Raw genomic sequence first — 22,150 nt, 5'->3', positions numbered from 1 at the left:
ACAACTTGGCACAGCCTGCTACGAAACCTCCTGTCTGTAAAGATAAAAACATGTCAGTTTGCATTGCTGTCTTCACTGTTGTGAGCTTGTTGGGAGTTATTTTTCTTGTTCTGACTACATTTCACTATACAGTTACATTTTCATTACATTTACAACAAAAAGTATGACACCGTACAGGACATTACAGCAACCTCCAGTGGTATTTATGAGAGAAAACTAAATTGCCAAAAATGTGCAACAAATGTAAAGAGTCCCAGAAGCAATCATTCAGAGGTGGAAATGTCTCTGCCACATGTGACACCCAGATTTCTGTTAAACTGCACAGCTGCAAAACAGCATTCGGGATGTGATCAGTTGGATGAATTAAGGAACAAGAGAAAAAACCTCACTGCTGTGTCTGCAATCTAAAAGTACCATTGACCTTCAATCATTTCCAGCACCACATTGATTTTTTTTTTCCAGTGTTTGCCACCCTAACCCGTAGTTAGAATATATGGAAAGGATGAAAACTTCCATTTATTTCGCCATCTGGCATTCCCTGCATGTTTAACCATTTCTGGTTCCCCTGATCTCTTTCCACTGTACCTCAAAATACCCTCTAACAGACAGAGAGAGCACTGTGTCAAAGATCTGTATGACTTATGCATTGCCAGGCTTGTTTGCTGTCAGACAGAGCCCAAGATGATTATTCATATCCCTTAGGTCAGCCGAGAGGGACCAGCCATTGCGGTTGAAAGCAGCGACGAATGTAAGGAAGTGGTTTAAGTTATTGAGGTTCAGCTTTTTTTCCCTGTGTGTGGTGTATTTCATGGAAAAAACGTCGCTGAGCCATACGAACAGAAGGCGTTGGCACCGGTTTTGACTCGAAAAACAAAATTCCTGACCTCTCCACAACCGTGAGACAGAGGGTTTGATTTCCAGTCAGCACCGCAACAAGATCAACAAACCTTTGAGGTTTCAGCGCTGCAGCGGATTCCCACTATGTGTGTCTGTATGACAGCGTTATTGCAGTGGAGAAATTTCAGCACAACAGATTGCATACCACCGTTTCACCCTGGCCCCCTGCAAATGGAGCTGTGGATTTGGAAATGCTGTGAGCTCAGTATTTTGCACTCAACAGCAACGAAAACTACTGGGTGTATTACAGTGACGCTCGGAGCTGGAGTATGTCATTAGTACTTCACTGCACCACACACAAAGACACACACCGACATACATACATTTTACTTGTGCCTTTCAGGTGATTCCCCGACATTCCCAGCTGCTGTAGTGAATAATAAACCCCCAAACTCCAATTGCATTTGTCACCCACCGCTAAAACTAAATTCCCTTTAAACCTCCACTCGTTGTTTTACACACCCAAATTGGTATTTGTGTGGCACACACATAATTGCATGTTTGGTTGGTAAATCAAGAACTCTGGCAAGCCCTGGGCTCAGAAGGCTTCCCTCAAACTATAGCCTTGGGTTAGCTATTAATATCCCCTACAGACAGCAGCAAAATGCTCTGCCTTCAAGTTCTGTTACAAGACTCTGCAACAAAAGTTTTTTGTTGTTTTTTTTAAAAAACACATTTTAGTGCAGAAATGAAAACTGGTAGATGCATTGCAACAGAGGATCATGACCAAATTAAACAAAGTAGGCCTAGTCATACTGTCTAGACTTTAGCTAAAACTGGCATGCCATTTAGTATTACAAATGGAGCTGAACAGTACACTGTAGTTTTTAGGAGTGAAGAAGAAGTGAACTGGGTCAGGTTATTGTAAACAGTTTCCTGTAGTTACAGTGAATTGGTTTTGGTCCTGGTCTTAAAGATCTCTCAGCGGGGAAGTTTTTCAAATGCTGAATATTTATGTATCCTACAAAAAAAAAAAAAGTTCTCCAACCTACACACTCAAATACGGGTGTTGCTCTGAACTCATGCAGAGGCTGTGTACACAGACACATACACAGTCATGTAGTGTCTCTCACTCCTTCACTCTCTCCCTCTCTCTCTTCCCCCTCTCCCTTTCCTTTCTTCCTCCCCCTCACATCTGGACTCTTGGCAGGATGAGGTTCCTGTGTGGTGTGTGTGTACATTAGCAGGGGGCTCGGTTCTTGGGTTGGGCAGGTTCGAGCAGTTCACACTGTTCAAATGTGATCAGCACCAGTCTTTGAGTCTCATTGTATTTCACAAGTTAGACCATCAATGACTGAGATGCTTCTTTGTCTGATTTTTTTATTATTATTATAATCATTGTGACCTGAGAAATCTGTTTACGTCCTCTTCCAACATTACAAATACTTGTAATTGAAAGCAAAAATGCAGACATGACCATTTTGATGTAAAAAATTGGGGTCAATTTCACAAAATTTTGCAAGTTTGGATAATTTTAGCAGATGTTCACCTGGATTGATCAAGGTGTTTATACTGTAAATGTCGAAATTCATCGAATTTGAATAAAATTAATCAAGTGACAGCAAATTTGCCAAACGTGTACTATTAACTGACATTTATGTAAATATAAGACATCTGTTCTTTGCAACATCTGTTCCTGTTTAATAAAGTTTGCTTATCGAGATTCTGTAGCTGGATGTCAAAATGGATCATGTCATAAGAATTATTCTTGGTTTAGTGGCTGTAATGTCAGTGTGTTTACTCAAAAAATTGAAGAAACACACGATACATGTGGAGGAAACAGCTAATTCTTCATTTTCTCCATAGAAAATTATGCCCAAAAAAACATACATGCAATTCACACAATGTACAAATGTGTGGGTTGTAGGGAAGCAAGAGTAAAGAGGAACCATGTGGGAGGAAATACAGTATGACCATGAAGTCAAACTCAGATGAAACATTTCTTCCCCACTGAAAGGTAGGGCTCTACTATGGGGAGATGAGACTGACTTTCAGTCTCTCCAGCCAAAAATCCCCCATGTCCATATTGGTCTTATTATGATATTTCTTCTGTTACTGTCACTTCCTGCAGATTTCTGTTGATTAGATATCGTTATTACACAATCCACGTGATATATCTTACAAGATCTTGGGATAAATTACAGTTACTGTGATCGATGTGAAGTACAAAAGCAGCAGGAATGTGCCAGACAGGTTTAAGAGATACAATTACTGGGAATTACAGTTTAGATTTGTTTCAGGGTATATGTATGTATATATATATATATATATATAAATATATAAATATGAATTCCCTTTGGGTTTAGGCCTGCTAGTCCTGTTCTTTCGCCTACCATAAAACATCCTAAGAAATTACTTTTTGAAACTTTGTAGATTCACTAAACTACAGAAAATACCTAAAAGCTGCAAAGGTAAAAATTCAGTTTGTATATTTAGTCATGTTTTTGGTCATCGCAACAACCCACAATTTAATGTGATAGCCCTCTGGCTCTGCCATGGCCTGTAGAGTTGTGTCTTGTCCTTGGCTGCTGCTTGTGTTCTGTCCATCCACATTGCATTTAGAATCAGCTATGCCCATTTTCTGTCTCTCACTCCGTCGCTGGATCTCCCCCTTGTACCCTGTGGTTTCTTTCGTTTGGTTTATTTTACTTCTCTTTATTTTACACCATACAACACTATATACTACTACTCCATATATCCTCTCACTAACACTACTGACTGACCGTTCCAATGTTTGGTTAGTATATTCTGTTTCCATTTGATTGCTTGTTCTCCCCAGTATAACTGTGTGAACTTCACCAGTTTGTCATGACCCTGCTCTTAGGAAAAGAATCACATTTATTTACATGAATGGACAGAGAATAGATTAACTAAATGTGTGAAATGGTCAGATAGTAGTGTTAGTGAGTGGATGTATGACATGGTAGTGGTGTATGGAGTAAAATAAAGAGAAGTACATCCAAGCCAAACAAAAAAGAGCATGTGGTGCAAGGGGGAGGTCCAGCGATGGAGTGAGAGAGACAGAAAATGGGCATAGCTGATTATAAATGCAATGTGGATGTACTAGCCAGGCACACCCAGTTGCACTCCTGTGAACTCCACCTATACCAGGACCTGAAGGGAGACACAAGACACAAGCAGAGCCAGAGAGCCATCACATTGTGTTGCTGGGTCAATACCTGTTTTTTTCACTCTTGGAGTTTCTCAGAGGATAAAAGGCTTGATGCATTGGAAGAGACCAAACGTGTTGTAGCAAGAAATTCTGCGTCACACTTCAGATTACTAGCAGAAAAAGTTCTTGCAAATGAGATTTGCTGTAGTGAGGGAGTAAACTAAATGTCTGTGTGTTACTTAGACTGAACATATTCTGCTCTGTGTACATTAATGTCAAGTCAGACTTGTGTTTTCTTGAAGAAAAAGCAATTATTATTATTGTTATTATTTTTACAAGTAGGCTTTAATAGTGGAGTGCAACAGAAAAAGTTTAATGGTCTTCAAAGTACCCTACGTGCTGCCTGAGGTCCCGCCTTGATGTGAGCGATGACGTCACACATTTAAGGAGTCTGGGATCGGACCTCCACAGTTTCCTCGGAGTAGTTGGAGTTATCCAGAGCTGCCTTTGTAGTGGATACATCCTCATCGGACTGGAGCTTTGCGAAAGGTAACGCATCTCCGTTATTCTTAGAAACCTCAGCTCAGTGCATCAGATTTGATTGTTAAGAAGACGATAAGCATCTTCTTTGTATAGCATGCCCTGGCAAACATCTTTGTCTGGTATTTGAACGGCTTCATTTCAGGCAGTTTGCTGCTGTTTGACTCGAGAAAGGTCTTTATGGGCAATTAACTGTTCAGATACGGTAAATATGTCAATTAAGCCTGTATGTCTACGGTAAGCCACAGCTGCTTCTATGCAATAGAGTGATTCTATTTTCTGTGGTTAGGCTGATCATAACTTTGCAAAAAAGTAAAAGGACATTTTTTTGCTCGTCAAATTCTGCTCCAGTTTTACGCGTTGATGTAGATTTCGATTAGTAGGAAAGAAAGAGTTCTTTTTTTTTCCTTTGTCTTTTAAGACTTATTATTATGCGTCTAGCAGAGACAGTTAGGACACATTCTGCAAACTGTCATTAAGACTTGGCTGAATGTCTACTGTGGTTCAGGAAAAGGTTGTGAAGCAGCAGGACTTCCAAGTATAAGTCATGCCTCTGTGAACAGCATCCTCTCTGGGCCTTTTTGATGAACAGACATGAAATAAGATATACTAAAGAGTGGATTGACTATCATAACCTTTTAATTTAAATAACACAGGAAAACATTTATCTTGTGTATTATTATCAACTGTTTTTGATCTTGAGGTTAACTTTTTGTTTTTGTTGCAGGTTCTAAGACAATGATGGAGGTAATGACCACTACCCTCTTCTATATCATGAATACATCAGATGTCACTGGAAGTAATGGCTCTTTGTATGACGATGACGAAGAATATGACTACAGTGAGCATGCTGAGCTGAGAAAGTCTCTCAACATCATGTCTGTCATTGTTTACTGCCTGGCCTTCGTTCTTGGTGTGCTCGGGAATGGAGTGGTTATCTGGGTGACCGGGTTCAAGATGAAGAAAACAGTTAACACAGTTTGGTTCCTCAACCTTGCTGTGGCCGACTTCCTCTTCACAGCATTCCTCCCCCTGAGTGTGACGTACACGGTCATGGATTTCCACTGGCCTTTCGGCAACTTCATGTGCAAACTGAACAGCACCATAAGTTTTCTGAACATGTTTGCCAGTGTCTACATCCTGGTGGTGATCAGTGTGGACAGATGTGTGTCTGTGGTGTCACCCGTCTGGGCCCAGAACCACAGAAGCGTGCGCAAGGCGTCTTATGTGAGTCTAGGTGTTTGGGTACTGGCTCTGATTCTAAGCGCTCCGTACTTCGTCTTCAAGGACACTTCACCGTATAGTGAAGACGTCATCAACTGCTTCACCAACTATGGTCTCTCTGACGATTATGAAACACCATCTGTGATTGAGCTGCGACATTTCCGTCATCAGGCCATGACCATCACCCGCTTCCTCCTGGGATTTGTTGTTCCCTTCACTGTCATTGTCTCCTCTTACGCTGTGATAATCCATCGTCTCAGGAGGAACCGCCCCCTGTCCAGCCAGTCAAGTCGCCCCTTTAAGATCATCGCTGCCGTTATCACCACTTTTTTCCTGTGTTGGGCTCCTTATCACATCATGGTTCTAATTGAGATGGTTAATCACACAGCAAATCATTCAAATGAAATATTAACCCATGTCACTGTTATCGGCATCCCTATAGCCACCAGCTTGGCCTTTCTCAACAGCTGTCTGAACCCACTGCTGTACGTGTTCATGGGCCAAGATTTTAAGGATAAAGTCCGTAAATCCATCCTGAATGTATTGGAGACTGCCTTCCAGGAAGAGGTTTCTCGCTCTTATACTTACACAAACTCAATGGTCACCAGTCGGAGTAAAGAGAAGTCAGTTTCTGATGCCGAGGTATAAGGTTGTCCACGATATGAATAAACAAATACTGTAACTGTACATAGCAAATGTAACTGTATATAACATATAACTTCTTTTTTTTTAGCTCTTTTTGTTGTTTAATAACGGATCCTCCAAACAATATCTGCGTAATCTGAGACTGGAATATTTCACCTGTTATAATTTGATTGATATGAGTTTTATGATTGGCTAACCTGTCAGTTATAAAAAATAAAAAAAGCGAGAGAGAGATCTGCGTCATTGTAGAACTGACTCAGTGATATTGTGCAGTAAGTTGTAGATCAACATATAAATAAAGTGTTTTGAAACAATGGAAAAGTGAAATGTATTGAATAATAACATTTATTTATATAGCACATATCAAAATCAGACTTTTCAAAGTTTTTAAAGTGATTTAAACAAAGAAAGAAAACAGAATGCACATTACATACTGTTCATACCTAAAGCAACCTGCATACACACATAAATACACACAAACAAAATGCCCAGACTGAATAACATATAAAGCAAGTATGTACATTTATTTTTTGAGTGCGAGTGGTGCTTCTTCATTGTGCAGTTTTGTTGTTAGCTGCTCTCAATACCATGCTAAACCTAGTAAATATGTAACGTGCCATTTTTATTGACAAGACCCACCTGTCATAATCTCAAAATGTGTATTATAGTTGAATTTGTGCAATGCAAGCAAGACATTTGGTTGTCAAAGGGGAACTTTGTGTTTCTCACCTGTCTCATAATCCAGTTGTTGATTACTATACATACACATACACATACACATACACATACACATACACATACACATACACATGACATACATTAAAAATGCAGGAACATCACCTAGATTACTAATAAGGGTATTATGACAAAGAACATCATGCCCATTTTTATGTACAACATAATAAGCTGTAAACTAGTGTATGAAAGAGATTTCAATGCATATTAAATCTACGCTCCACACTCAACCCACTGACGTCATTATGTGTGTACGTGTGTGTGGCAACACCATAAAACTGAAACTGAGCTGACTTTTGACTGCTACATGTCTACTGCATGCTTTGATAAACATGTTATTCAGCATAAAGGCAGGCTAATGTGAGTCTAATTAATAAATATATTACTCACTATAAGATTCCTTTTATTGTTAACTTCCATTGTAAAGCTTAGTTTGATGTTTTAATAATTGTTCTTTTTTTTGGGGGGGGGGGTATGTCTTTGACTACCACCCTGAGTACATGCATGTTGTGCTATAATCTGCAAATTTAAATGTATCATTTCAGGTTACTATCATGGTAGATAAAGCAAACCACCTCACAACACTCACATTTAAGAGGCAATCCGTTATCAGTATTTATACAGGCAAATTATCTGTTAATTCACTAATTGAATGGAAAGAAATGGTATGGCAAACTTATTCTATGTACTGCATTGCTTTGCTTTATGTGGCATATGTGACATAATATGAACCTCTCTTTGAAAAAGTCTAAACAATGTAAACAATATAAATGATAATTGACTTTTTGTCTTTTTTTGTTTTGTTGTAGCCCTATCATTACCAGTTTTAAGAGTCCATAAATGATGATGATGATGATGATGACTGTTATTATGATTCTTTTTGTTGTTTCCATTATTAAAATATTATTTAGACTTTAGCACTTTTACACTCATAATGTTCTTCTCCTAATTAAGGCTGCATATCATGAGATGTAGTCAGGAAGTGGGTAAATCATCTGTCAGTGGTGATAATGTATAAATACTTTGAATCAGCTTGTTGTGCCCAAATCAGTTATTATCAATAGCTTTTAACACCATGACCTCCTATTCTGATTAACTCAGGTAGGTAGGCCTGAAATGTATGATATATGTCTTTATTTTATTAGTGAGATATTAGTGTAAATTTTGCTTCATACATAAACATGCAAAAACATTTGGTTTCCTCTGGATTCTTTCACAATATAATTTACTGGAATTAGGAAAGTATTTTGTAATCCTCCATCATTAAAAAATTTATGTTACTGTTGATGATCTTAAAACATATATTTTCGGAACAGTGCTCTGCTGCTACGAGTAAAGAGAGTAGTCAACTGGAACTGTGAATGAATTGTGGGAAAGTTTCAGTCAAGAAACAATCTGTAGAAGGAGATTTAATCAGTTAATAGCTCCAGTTATATAAAAAAAAGTTCACATTTTAAAGGAGCTATTTGTAAGTTCTGCTATTCATAGCCAACGTTAGCATTAACAGCTGTTTACTTACCAGTCAAGAGGAAAAGTTACAAGTTCAGCATCAAACCTCATTCCTTTACTCACCAAGAGCTGTTTCCAGTGGTGGAAAGCAACCCTCTTGTTTTGCTTGTATTTCCCACTCTTTTTCTTCTACTGATGTTAGCACGCTAACTAGCTAGCCCTCTCCAGCCAGGACGTCTTGTCACTTTCTGATACTGAGCCACTGTAGCGTCGAGGCTGCCCTAAAGAAGTAGAGCTGCCCAGAGAGCGTATTATAACCTCTTGTATTGTCAAGTTCTTGGCAAGACTGGTAAGGAAACAGCTGTTAATGCTAATGTTAGCTATGTAGCAGTAGCAAAATTTTCAAATAGCTCCTTTAAGTAAACTTTGAAATTAAATGATACCATGCTGTAGAAGAACAAGCTAATTCCTATGGTCTTCTTCCAAAGTGTCACAAAAGAAAACAAAATGTTTAACAGTTGCGATGCAGGGACATTATATTGTATGGTGTATGTTTTATGGTATTATCAGATGTGTTTGAGAGACAGTAAACTGATGCCACTACAGTTTGTGTCAACATTTGGTTGATGCTCAGACTCTTTTCATAAGTTCTGCGATGGCAAACCATGTCTTTCAAAATGAGGTAGTCTGATTAAGAGTGCAAAACAGGATGCTGACAACACAGTAGTGTGAAATTGCATTGCATAATAAATACATATAAATATAAAAATAGAATAATAGTTTGAATGTCTAGCTTCAGTGCAGAGCAGGCTGCTGTTTTATTAAACTGCTTGGCAACCCTCAGTTACTGACAGATGCTGCTGCAACTTTCTTGTAACATGGTGCAAGATGAAGAGAGGGGACAGGAAAAGATGTAGTAATGTCCAGATGTTGAGTCACACAGTTGGCACAAAGCAACAAGGAGTATAATATATTTCAACATATGCATTATGCAGCTATCAATGAAGACACACTTAGTTAACACACTTAGTAAGTATGGGTTGCAGAAATTTAATAAACTTCAGGGCGGAGAGAGTTTTAACGATCTCTGCTGGTTAGGGTTCAGCCTCAGTTTTGGCAGTGACATATAAGGCTACTTCCTTGGTAGCAGTTTATATAAACCTGTCAGAGTTTGAGCAGAGAGACCTCTGCTGCAGATTCGTCCTCAGCCAACTGGACAGCTTTGAGAAAGGTATGTTATGTTTCCTAGTTTACATGAGATGAATCCAGTGTTCAAAGGAAATATGACAGCAAAGTCATCTAATTTTGGCTATAGAGACCAAGACCAAAACCTTACCTTGGACATGAATAATAAAGCAATTTATTTTAAGTTGTTCAATAAGCTATAGCTTTATTTCATATTTTTGCTCTTTTTTTTCATTTTTTATGCTTTTCTGAGTTGATAATGATTTTTAAGAAGAATTCACAGTTAGGGTACTGTTAAATTGATACATTTGCTAAAACCTTTGACCAGCAAATTGTCTTCTCATTTTATGCGTGAGTTTAACTGTTGAGAAATTGTTTCATTCCATGACAACACACAGTTAACAGTTTTAAAATAGCCCATAATAATAAGTCAATAAATAAGTCAGAAAACTGGCGGTAAACAAGATTCAGGGTTTGTGAAAGCAGTCAGGCAGGCAGGTGATTTTAGGTGTTGTTTCTTTGGCCTTTCCTGGTCTTAATAACACCAGAGCAGACAAGGGTGCTGTCAGTCACCGGTGATCCACTGCTTAAAGCTGATACTGTCAGTGATAGAGGTGATCCAGTATAGTCAGTTCAGTTTGAAGATTTGCTATTTAGATTCATTCATTAGTGTACTGAACATTATGTATTTCGATGAATAATTATTAATATTATTATGAATATAATGGACTGATGTTGACAACTATATGGGTAAACTAGACAAAAAGAAAGAAGTTAATTTTGTTCCATCATATTGTCATTGCAGTTCTCAAGACAACGATGGAGACCAACACTACCCCTTTCTATCACAACAACACAAATGTATTTGGAAATTACTCAGACGAGTATGCTCAACTGAGAAAGTCTCTCAACATCATGTCTGTCGTTGTTTACTGCCTGGCCTTCGTTCTTGGTGTGCTTGGGAATGGAGTGGTTATCTGGGTGACCGGGTTCAAGATGAAGAAAACAGTAAATATAGTTTGGTTCCTCAACCTTGCTGTGGCCGACTTCCTCTTCACAGCATTCCTCCCCCTGAGTGTGACCTACACAGCCATGGATTTCCACTGGCCTTTCGGCAACTTCATGTGCAGAGTTAATTCCACCATAACCTCCCTGAACATGTTTGCCAGTGTCTACATCCTGATGGTGATCAGTGTGGACAGATGTGTGTCTGTGGTGTGGCCTGTCTGGGCCCAGAACCACCGAAATATACGCACAGCATCTTATGTGAGTCTAGGTGTTTGGGTACTGGCTCTGACTCTCAGCGCTCCATACTTCATCTTCAGGGATACTTTTACGTATAGTGAAAACACCACCCTCTGCTTCAACAACTTTGCTCTTTCTGATGATTATGAAACACCATCTGTGATTGAGCTACGAAATTTCCGTCATCAGGCCATGACCATCACTCGCTTCCTCCTGGGATTTGTTGTTCCCTTCACTGTCATTGTCTCCTGTTACGCTGTGATAATCCATCGTCTCAGGAGGAACTGCAACCTGGCCAGCAAGTCGAGTCGCCCCTTTAAGATCATCGCTGCTGTTATCACCACTTTTTTCCTGTGCTGGGCTCCTTTTCACATCGTGCTCTTAATAGAGTTAGTTAATTTCACGGGTTCTCAAACATTCGGCTATGTCCTCTCTATTGTTATACCTATAGCCACCAGCTTGGCCTTTCTCAACAGTTGTCTGAACCCACTGCTGTATGTGTTCATGGGCCAAGATTTTAAGGATAAAGCCCGCAAATCCATCCTGAATGTATTGAAGACTGCCTTCCAGGAAGAGGAGACACACTCTCACACTGACACAAAGACAGCAGACACCAGTCAGACCAATGACAAGTCAGCTCTTAGCACTGCGGTGTAAGGGTGTCCAAGACAAGAAGAGACAAATACTGAAACTTTACATAGAAAATCAAATAAAGTTTGTTTTTTTCTTTTGCTTTTAATGCCTTTTTTGTGAATTTTGCTGTATTTTTGGCTAAGTGATCAGGTCTATCAAAGAGTGCTGCCTTTTAACTACATCAACAGTATTTACACAATTTGATGCAACAGACTGATGGTAATATTGTACAATAAAATGTGATGCCTTTTGTGTGATAAACTTTTGCTGAACAAGGTTGTAGTGGGATGTTTTCTATAATACAGCACAAATGTCTACATGAGATTGACACTGTCCTGTCATTGACTCTCTTGGACTCTCCTGGACTCCCAGCAGTGTCTTGAATCTGTACCATAACAGAGCTCAAAAGGGTGAAATGCAATAAAATGCAATATCCTGGAAAAAATAACCCAGTTTTTATTTCAAAATACACATTTCTTTATGATTACATTTTTGCAACACCACAAAAAGAGAACTTTGTGTTGTTATGTTCTCATCTTTCACATGCACTACAGATTTTGATGACCATGTCCTTGCCTGTATGTAACAGCAAAGAAAACACAGTTACAACACAAGTATGAGTTGTTTATTGGTCATTATTTTTTTAAATATCTTGATTATTAAAATGCTGGTTCATCACCTAAATAACAAAGTAATAAGGGTATTTTGACAAAAAAAGTCATGCCTCATTCTGTACAATATAGTATGCTGTGAACAAATGTATGACAGAGATTTTACTGAATATTAAATCTACAGTGTAATAGTGTTGTGTAACCGCTGCACAAAAAGGCTTATTGAAAGTTCATTTCCCAACTTCCCCCTCACAGCCTATCCAATCCAATGATGCCATTATGTGTGACAATGACAGAATTGATGCCGTTTTGTGTGACAATGACAGAATTGGGTACATGACAGTCTGTGTGTGTGTGTGTGTGTGTGTGTGTGTGTGTGTGTGTGTGTGTGTGTGTGTGTGTGTGTGTGTCAACACCACATAATCTAACTCAGCTGACTTTCTACTGCATGCTTTGATAAACATGCTATTAAGTGCTGTAATCTGAGAATTTCAATAATTTCCCCATTGTTTATTTGGCTGGTAATTTTTGCCCGAAAGACATTAAAATAAAAGCTCAATCAGCTGTGAAAATTGTCGCAGGTTAATTATCTTTGAATTAATTTGTCACACACACATAACATAACACTTATGTACTGTGTGACTTTGGTATTGTCATGGTTTGCCATGGCAGCCACTTCCTGTTTCTGTTTGGTGATTGTCTGCCCTGCTCTAATGTGTTTCACCTGTGTTCAATCACCTTTGCCTCCCTTGTGTCTATATAGTCTCTGTGCTCCCCTTTGTCTGTGTTGGTTCATCTGTTCATGTCTCCTGTTGTCATCCCCTGTGGTTCACCAGTTTTTGTAAGTTCTTCCATTAATAAACATTTTTTGCGTTTCATTCCCGTGTTGGCTGCATTTGGGTCCAGCCTTACCCACACTGTGACAGGTATATATGGTATATTGACATATTCAACATCACAATGTTAAATCACAAATAGCCTACCATATATACCTCTCTATAAAAACTTTATTGTAATGAAAACAATGTAATATGATACTTTTTTTAAGCCCTATGGTCAACTATATAAAGAGTCTATAAATGCTGACGATGACTGTTAATTTCATTCTTGTTGTTATCCGTCATTACCATTCATTCTGACTTGACCGTTTGTTCACTCATAATGCTCATCTCATAATCACCACAATCACTAGATTAGATTTATAAAACACTTTTCCTGTAAACTACCTTTCTAGTATCATACAATTATCATACAATATTTATATCTAGCTATGACACACAATTCATCTGATGTAAACCTTGATAATATTTTTACCACAGCGGCGCGCCGTCAGGACAAGCAAGTTAAACCATAAAACAGACATCAATTAGAACGAAGTGGAAGCGATATCCCTTCTTAAATCTGATCTCAGATGTAACCGCATTCTGTCCCATAAAGGACCTGTTGCCTGTTTGCATTCATCATGTAATATACTGCTCGCTTGTGGCTGCAGCAGGATACTACCAATGCAAGCTAGTTGGATTTGTTATTGTTTTTGTGGTTGTAATCCTGGGATCTTTGACTGGTAGCACTGAGCACCAAAGGGCTGTACTACGAAGCAGGATTTGAGGTTATCGAGGTTCATTTATTATCGGGGTAAATGACAATGGTAACTTACGCTGAATTCCTAAACTGCTCCGGCGCAGGTTAACTTTAGAGGATCAGATCAAAACCTGTCAACAGCCAAACTACTGACCAATCGGATACCTGGAATAACTGAGTCATCATTCCTTCAGGATCCTGACAGAAAGAGTTTACAATAAAGTGATCTATAATAACGAGCAATATACAGTATATAAAATATTTTTTTAAAAATCAGTGGAATAGTTTTCCTGTTTGAGTCTTTCCATGTGTCCACTCTGGTTTTAAAGCAAAGCTTCTAAAAATGCACGGAGAGTTTATCATGCTAAATAAATAGCCTATATAATAACTATTATAGCCTCATTTTAATTGAACAAATATTTTTTAATCCGGCAGGATTTCCGACAGTGTCAATGCTTTTACTCTCTTCTTCGTCACTGCAGCTCAGAATAACATGAGGAGATCCTGTGACCACAAATAGAAACTAAACCTATGATGTCTTTGATTAGAAAAATTAGCCTCACAATGTTAATTATTTCCATAGTTATAAATGAACATTTCAGTCGCTCTGACTCATCAGACATCAACTACTTCTCTCCTCTTTTCTGTCTCTTCTCTCTGCAGCAGAAGCAGAAGTCTGACATTAACTTTAACTGTTTTATCTGCATCTCATGTTCATAACAGTTTGTTCATCATCGGACTAAAGAGCAAAAATATTCAAACGTAATGATAATTCATACACTTATTTACAATATATCTTTAGTCTGACTTTGATAGACACAATGTTTAAACATGGAAATAATATTTTTTATTCCATTCATGTGATCATATTGTTTACATTTCACCTTGTTGAATGTCATTTTTGGACGTTGCTATAACCGAATTTACCGGCAAGTATCAGCGTTTCTTTCATATCATATTAAGAACTTAATTCATGGTTCAGACGATGTTGCTTATAATCAACAACTCCCTCTCTTTCACATGAACGCGCTCGTAGCCGCATAGGTAAACCCATGGGTTAACTGAGCCAGTTGATAACCAGCTTGGTAGTACAGGTTATCAGGACGGTCAGTGTTAGGTTCAATCAAGCCAGATAACTAAAAGTTTTCCGGATATGTTGAACTTGCTTCGTAGTACAGGCCTCTCGTTGCCACCAATGTATTTTGTTGCTTTCTGAAAGTGCATCAAAGAAAGTAATTCACCTGCTGCTTTGATATATAATATTTATATTTTTTGATTTTCTGATAGGACAGGCTGCTCTATGGAATTGAGCTAACAGGTTTATGTTTATAATGTAGCAGAAGCACCTGGTTTAAGGTTTTCATTACTCCTTAACTGTCAGACAACATAACTTCTCATGAAAATGGAATGGCACACTTATTTTATATGTTCGACTGTGGATGTGAATATTGTGACATGTGACATGAACCTGTTCTTTAAAGCTTCATTGTAATGTATTTGATTTGATGTTTTATTTAAATCATGCATGATGATGATAATGATCACTGTTATTGCAGCTGTGCCAGACCCATTAACACCACATAATTTCACATAAGCTTTTGTCTGGAATCTCCTTCTCTAGTATCATATACTAAAACAAGCTGTAGATACAAGATTTACTTCAACGTTGATAGTCGTTCTAATTATTATTATGAACTTTCTTCATAATATGAATTCTTCAGCAGATGAGCTGCTGCACATATTTAACTACACAACGACTAGTAATGTGCTGCAGGATCAGGCCCTTCTCAGACCCAGGACCAAAACTTCCTATTGTTCTAATACTCTCAACTGTGTAAAATTTATGGTAATTCTTAGTTCTTGATTTTAGAAGTGACATGATGTGGATGGTTGAGAACAAAACACTCTAAATCATGTAGGGCCTTCTGTGTATTTTTACAATGTAATTTTGCATATGAAAAGTATGATAGAGTACTGCCAGTAGAATTGAGGAATCATCTGTGCTTGCTCAACTTACAAGTTGTTTCTCAGCTAAAAACAGCAGTTGTATCTCATACGTGCTTCAAAATTTCATAGGAAATCTGATTAAGAATGCAAAACAGGAAAGAACATGTAGATAGTAGAGACTTGTGAAATTCATCTTATACTAATAAGAGGATAATATGTTCAACAAAAATTTATTCCTACTTCAGGTCTCTTTTGCTTGGATCTACAAAGTCAACATTTTCTGTGTCAAGTGTACAGTGACAAAGAGGGAGCAGCCTACAAAACTGCTTATTACCCTTCAATTAATATCAAATACTGCAAATACCGTACATTTTCAGATGTTGGTTCAAACAGTGAAAAAGAGAAATTACACTCTAGCCTACATCAAGCAAACATGAGCTTAATCAACATGATGTAGCCGGTTCATTGTTAGACATGAGAAGTCACAGCACCAGCTCTTTCTCAGTAACAAGTGATCAATTCAAGGGTCAGCGCAGTGGGAATCTGGTTTTTCCATAACTCATCTTACAAACTTTAAACTCATTTATTTTAGGGACTTGCAGTACAACTGGATGTTACAAGTGTGACCTGTATTAAGAAGTGTGGAAGATGTGATTGTACGTTACTAGAGCATGAAAATTGTACGCATTTTTTTTCTTTTCTTTTTTTTTTCACGAAATACTGTGTTACATGTGGTCCCGCCTCAGTTTGCTGGAGACTTGACACGTATGAGTCTTCACGACACACATACTTTATTAACCAGAGAGAGTTTGACCGGAGTCACTTCTGCGCTACATCCTCATCCAACTGAGGAACTTTGAGAAAGGTATTGTTGTTATATATTATCCTTTGAATTTGAATTAATTTGAGATTAATCTGAAGGTGTTGTATTGACAAGAAATAAGACAATAAAGATATCTGATGTTGATATTAGCTACTGTGAAAAACCCCATGAGTGGAATTTAACAACACAGAAGACAATCCAAATTGTAAGGCAAAGGTAATCTGATTTATTTCAGAAGTGGACAAATGTTTTTATAGAGGCACAGTTCAGCTACTCTCCATCTGATAAACTGATATGTTTACATAAGCAATGCTCTGTTGAACCAGAAGATGATGTTGTTGTTGAGCTTTAGAAAAATAAGAAATATATGTTTCATGTTTCTATCGCAGGCTGGTCTCAAGAAAAGAATGGAGAAAATCCATATCATGTCTGTCGTTGTTTACTGCCTGGCCTTCGTTCTTGGTGTGCTCGGGAATGGAGTGGTTATCTGGGTGACCGGGTTCAAGATGAAGAAAACAGTTAACACAGTTTGGTTCCTCAACCTTGCTGTGGCCGACTTCCTCTTCACAGCATTCCTCCCCCTGACAGTGACATACACAGCCATGGATTTCCACTGGCCTTTCGGCAACTTCATGTGCAGAGTTAATTCCACCTTAACCTTTCTGAACATGTTTGCCAGTGTCTACATCTTGGTGGTGATCAGTGTGGACAGATGTGTGTCTGTGGTGTGGCCTGTCTGGGCCCAGAACCACAGAAATATACGCAGGGCGTCTTATGTGAGTCTAGGTGTTTGGTTACTGGCTCTGATTCTCAGTGCTCCATACTTTGTCTTCAGGGATACTTTTACAGATAGATATAACACCACCCGCTGCTTCAACAACTTTGCTCTTTCTGATGATTCTGAAACAGGAAAGTTTCGACATCAGGCCATGGCCATCACCAACTTCCTCCTGGGATTTGTTGTTCCCTTCACTGTCATTGTCTCCTGTTACACTGTGATAATCCATCGTCTCAGGAGGAACTGCACCCTGGCCAGCAAGTCGAGTCGCCCCTTTAAGATCATCGCTGCTGTTATCACCACTTTTTTCCTGTGCTGGACTCCTTTTCACATCATGCGTCTATTAGAGTTGCATCATCACACGCGTTCTAAAACATCCGGCTATGTCCTCTCTATTGGTCTGCCTATAACCACCAGCTTGATCTTTTTCAACAGTTGTCTGAACCCACTGCTGTATGTGTTCATGGGCCAAGATTTTAAGGACTTAGTTCGCAAATCCATCCTGAATATATTGGAGACTGCCTTCCAGGAAGAGGAATGATGCTCATATACTCACACAAACTTAACGGTCACCAGTCGGAGTAAAGACAAGTCAGTTTCTGATGTTCAGGTATAAGGTTGCTCACGACATGAATAAACAAATATTGTAACTGTATATGGGAAATAATTTTCATCCAAATGTAGCATTTTTTAACAGCTTTCCCATTATGTCCTGTTCTTCTGATGAGTTCCATTAAGTAACACTTATAATAAATGTGTTTTTATTTGTTTTGTTTTGTCATTTTATTAGTTTAATAGTTTGGACACAATAGTTTTTAAGATAACTTGTTGGCATGAATGTAAGATAAAGATACACTTTTTCAAATGTATATATGTCATATAATGTCATATATATACTGTATATGAAATATGTGTTTCACATGTATCTTATATTTATCTTTTATTAAATGTGCTATTTTGAAACAGATGTACATTTTAATCTCTTGATTCATGGGGAAAAAATTCTTTCAAACTCTTATTCTCACATAATTTGTAGTTGTAACATTTGTGGCTACCTTTGTATGAAACATATTTGAAACTGATAACTCTTCTGCACACTAAAGGTAGAAACACTTAATATGTGTTTCTCAATTTCAGAGGAAATGTGATTAAGACTGTGAAACAGGACTTTAACAGAAAGGAACATACCATTGATCTAAATCTGTGAAATTACACTAAAATTCAAATGTTATGTTAGAAAAAGATATATTTTTACTTCAGACCTTTTCTCGTCAGAGGCAGCATAGTCTGTGTGTCCAGCTTTCAAGTAGACTGCAGCAAATATCCTACTATTTTATAAAACCCTCAATTGATAATAGATGGTGTTCAGACTTCCTTGTAATGTTACACAGAGTGAAGATGAGGAACATTAAAATGTGTAGCCTACATGTTCAAATGTCGATTCATACAGTCAACGCAGAGCAATTACACTTAACCTCAAGCAAACATCAGTTCACTCTACATTATGCAGCAGGATCGTTGGTTAACTTGTGGTACCAAATGCTCAGCTGAATGTCTCTTGTACACCATGTCTCTCATTGTTTCCGTTGACCACTCTGAAATGTATATTTCTTGTAGTGCACTGAGCACCTGGATGCCATCAAGCTACTTTGTTGCTTTCCATGTGGTAACATCACAGGAAGTCATTCACCTGCTGGTTTGTCAAACATTTATATTTTTTGATTTTCTGATAGGACAGGCTGCTCTAGTCTAATTAGTAATCATGGAAGTTACAGTGAACTTACAGATTTATGTTTGTAATGTAGCAGCTTTATGGTTCACCTGGCTTAAGATGTCCATTGTTCTAATACTCTTAACTGGATTCATTTTAAATTTCTTGATTTTAGTAGTGACATGATTTGGACAGTTTATAAAAAAAACACATTAAATCATGTAGGGCCTTCTATGTATTTTTACAATGTAATTTTGCTCATGAAAAGTATGATAGATTACTGGCAGTAGAATTGGGGAAACGTGTGTGCTTGCTCAACTCACAAGTTGTTTCTCAGCTAAAAATAAATTTTCTTATCAGATGAAATGGTAAGCAGAATACTCGGTCAAACTCTGTCTGTTAATAAAATCTGTGTTGTCTGATATCATACGTGTCAAGTCACCACCACATTGAGGCGGGACCAACATGTAACACAGCAATTCTGCGACAGTTGTATGTAAGTCCCTAAAATTGTTATGAGTTTAAAGTTTGTTTAATTGAGATCTGTTAGATAAAAAACTTCAACAGATCCTAGCGTGTATACCCTTGAAATTGAAAAACCACGTTTTAAAAAATATTTGTGTGAAGTGATTTTTTAAGCCCAACCTGCATGAATTACCTCAGTACTGAGATAAGAAGCTGGTTGCTGTGACTTCTCATGTCTAACAATGAACCGGCTACAATATTGGATTGAGCTCATGTTTGCTTATGTAGGATAGAGTGAATTGTCTTTTTACTGTTTAACCAAAACATCTGGACATGTACGTATTTGCAGTATTTGAATTATTTGAGGTTTAATAACAGTTTAGTACGGCCCCTCTTTGTCACTTGTCCACAACACTTACAAAAAATGTTTACTTTGTAGATCAAGCCAAATAGATAGTAAGAAGACATCTTTTGTCGAACATATTATCTCATATTAGTATAAGTGAAATTTCACAAGTCTCTACTATCTACATGTTTCTTTCCTGTTTTGCATCTTAAATCAGATTTCCAATGAAATTTGAAAACACATATAGAACAAACTGCTTTTATTTAAGTAAACAAACTTTTGAGTTGAGCAAGACACACGTATTCCCCCAATTCTAACTGCAGTAATCTTATATATTACTTTATCACAAAAATACATTGTAAAAATACATAGAAGGCTGCCTACATGAATTTAAGTGTTTTATTTTATAAACTTGTTACCAAAATCATGTCACTACTAAAATCAAGAAAATTTAAAATGGAACCAGTTAAAGAGTATTAGAACAATGGAATCTTAAGGGTTGTCAGAAGTGAACTTGAAAGCTGCTAACATTGACAAACATAATCTTTAATTCACGTTAACTCCATTGATTACTTAATTAACTAGAGCAGCCTTTTCCTATTCAGAAAATCAAAATATAAAATTTTGAAAACCAGCATGGTGAGCATGACTTCCTTGTGATGTTTACCAAAATGGAAACCAAACAAAGTAAAGCTTGATGGGCATCCAGGTGCTCAGTGCACACAGAAATATACCATTCAGAGTGGTCAACGAAAACAAATGAGAGAACATGGTGTACAAAGAAGGATTTCAAGCTAAGATTTGTACCACCAAGTATAAACCAACGATCCTTGCATAATGTAGAGTAAACTTGATGTTTTTAGAAGGTTAAGTGTTAAATGCTCTGACCGCTTGACTGTTTGGAATCGAACATCTTGAACATGTAGCTTACACATTTTAATGTTCCTCCATTCTTCACTCTGTGTAACATTACAAAGGAAGTCTGAACACCATCTATTATCAATTGAGGTTTTAATAAGGAATAGTTAGGATATGTGATTGCTGCTGTAGTCTACTTGAAAAGCTGACACACAGACTATTGCTTGCCTCTGAGAGAAAAAGTCTGTTGTAAAATAATAACTTTTTTTTAAACAATAAATCCTAAATTTTAGATTATATTTCACAATTTAGATCAATTGGTAATGTTCCTTTCTTGTTATCCTGTTTCACAGTCTTTAATCACATTTCCTCTGAAATTGAGAAAACACATATTAAGTGATTTCTACTTGAGTGCTGCAGAAAGTTATCTAGTCTTCATAAATAGTTTCATACAAAGGTACACAAATGTTACAACTACAAATTAATGGAGAATAAGAAGTTGAAAGAAATTTTTTTCCCCAATGTAATCGAAAAGATTAAAAGTTACATCTTTCAATAGCACATTAATAAAAAGATTAAATATAAAGATACATGGAAACAATATATTAAATATACAGTATATAAATGACATTATATGAACAATATATATACATTGAAAAAAAGTGTATCTCTATCTTCATTCTATACAACATAGATTATCTTAAAAAACTTAATGTGTCCAAACTACTCTAAGACTAATTAAAATGACAAAACTAAGAAAATACAAATTAAAACACACAAATTTTATTGATAAGTGGTACTCGAAATGGATTACTCATTTAGAAGACAGACAATAATGGGAAAGCTGTTAAAAATGTACATTTGTATTGAAAATTATATTCCTTCTTACCATACAGTATTTGTTTATTAATGTCTTCTAGTGAACAACCTTATACTCTGAACGCAGAAATGCTATGTCTTTACTCTGACTGCGGCTGACCGTTAGTTTTGTTATATTGAGAAAGTACGAGAATAATATCCTCTTTCCTGGATGGCACAGTCACTCACAAACTTCAGGGTGGAATTCAACATATATCCTTAAGAACTTGCCCATAAACACATACAGCAGTGGTTGCAGACACTGTCTTGAGAAAAGCGCTAAGCTGTGTGTTATCACAGACCAATAGAGAGAAATAGTAACGGAAATGAGTTTTTATAAATCATGCGAAAAATGCAACTACTAATCAGACCCTATGAACAGAGTCACAGCAAGGACAAAAGTTAGGAGTAAAACAAGAAAGACACTAATATAAAAGGCTGAAACTCAACTTGCTGTCCAGTTATGACAAATTATTCACAGGAATGTAACAAGAAATCTCTTCCTCT

General features: G+C 37.4%; 3 protein-coding genes across 3 annotated transcripts; all 3 read left to right on the top strand.

Annotated features, from left to right (window-relative positions):
• Positions 1–4,499: 4,499 nt before the first annotated feature.
• On the top strand, positions 4,500–6,685 carry LOC111234031 (chemokine-like receptor 1). The gene is made up of 2 exons (XM_022761937.1): positions 4,500–4,558; positions 5,277–6,685. The coding sequence occupies exon 2, from the start codon at positions 5,288–5,290 to the stop codon at positions 6,419–6,421; it is 1,134 nt and encodes a 377-aa protein (XP_022617658.1). The 5' UTR covers positions 4,500–4,558; positions 5,277–5,287; the 3' UTR covers positions 6,422–6,685.
• Positions 6,686–9,679: 2,994 nt separating this feature from the next.
• On the top strand, positions 9,680–12,110 carry LOC111234032 (chemokine-like receptor 1). Its single transcript, XM_022761938.1, has 2 exons — positions 9,680–9,833; positions 10,593–12,110. Exon 2 carries the CDS (start codon positions 10,607–10,609, stop codon positions 11,687–11,689), a length of 1,083 nt encoding a protein of 360 aa, XP_022617659.1. The 5' UTR covers positions 9,680–9,833; positions 10,593–10,606; the 3' UTR covers positions 11,690–12,110.
• A 4,942-nt stretch (positions 12,111–17,052) lies between these two features.
• LOC111234034 (chemokine-like receptor 1) lies at positions 17,053–18,042 on the top strand. Its single transcript, XM_022761941.1, has one exon. It carries the CDS (start codon positions 17,053–17,055, stop codon positions 17,944–17,946), a length of 894 nt encoding a protein of 297 aa, XP_022617662.1. The 3' UTR covers positions 17,947–18,042.
• The last annotated feature ends 4,108 nt before the right edge of the window (positions 18,043–22,150 follow it).

The sequence above is a fragment of the Seriola dumerili genome, unplaced genomic scaffold, assembly GCF_002260705.1.
Source record: "Seriola dumerili isolate Sdu_G_001 unplaced genomic scaffold, Sdu_1.0 BDQW01000433.1, whole genome shotgun sequence".
NCBI lineage: Eukaryota > Metazoa > Chordata > Actinopteri > Carangiformes > Carangidae > Seriola > Seriola dumerili.
Note: the sequence above shows the minus strand (reverse complement) of the source record. Positions and strands in the feature narration are given on the sequence as shown.